This window comes from Aphanomyces invadans, assembly GCF_000520115.1.
Source record: "Aphanomyces invadans strain NJM9701 unplaced genomic scaffold supercont1.165, whole genome shotgun sequence".
In the NCBI taxonomy this organism is placed as follows: Eukaryota; Oomycota; class Saprolegniomycetes; order Saprolegniales; family Verrucalvaceae; genus Aphanomyces; species Aphanomyces invadans.
Window position 1 is genome coordinate 20,115 of NW_008580310.1, and position 631 is coordinate 20,745.

At 57.4% G+C, this 631-nt stretch overlaps 1 protein-coding gene across 1 annotated transcript; it reads right to left on the reverse strand.

Annotated features, from left to right (window-relative positions):
• Positions 1–254: 254 nt before the first annotated feature.
• On the reverse strand, positions 255–617 carry H310_15087 (hypothetical protein; the record flags this gene model as incomplete). Its single annotated transcript, XM_008883063.1, has 1 exon — positions 255–617. One exon carries the CDS (start codon positions 615–617, stop codon positions 255–257), a length of 363 nt encoding a protein of 120 aa, XP_008881285.1.
• Positions 618–631: the final 14 nt, after the last annotated feature.

A 631-nucleotide genomic window follows, 5' to 3' on the forward strand; every position in this document is an offset into this window, starting at 1 on the left:
GCCAAGAGTGGAGCGGTTGGCGTAGTTTGCTGACGCTCCGCAATCGATCAATACAGTGAGCCGGGTGGGAAAACCCGGCACGGCAAGAGACAAAGTTACCATTTTGTTGGGGCGAAGCCCGACGCGGCACAGATGAAAATCTGTGTTTGAGGCTAGGTCTCCCGAGTGTGATACAACACCACACACCTCGGGGGGACCTATTGGTGCCCCATTAGGGCGCCTCGCGCCTACTGGTTTTTTTCGTTTCACGCCTCCTAGTGGTCAGGTCGACCAGGTGGCCCGGTGGATCGTCTTGGGGGACGCCCACCGTAAGAGTGTTTCCGATTGCGTGGGCAGCGATCAGTTGAGTCGGATCGCGCGTCTTGTGTAGAGGAAGTGATCGTGCGTCGAGGGGCGCGGCACTCACGCCAAAAGTGACCCTTGCGGCCGCAGTTACTAAACTTGCCGTCGTTGGTATGGGATGATGCTGAGATATCCATATCCGATGGATCGGCACGATTGTGCGCTAGGGCTGAGGCGTACGACTCAGCTAGGGCGATGCGAACAGCCTCTTCGAACGAAGCTGGATAGAATCGGAATAGCTGTGTTCGTGCCGGGCCGTGGTTGAGTCCGGCCATGAAAACATTGACGC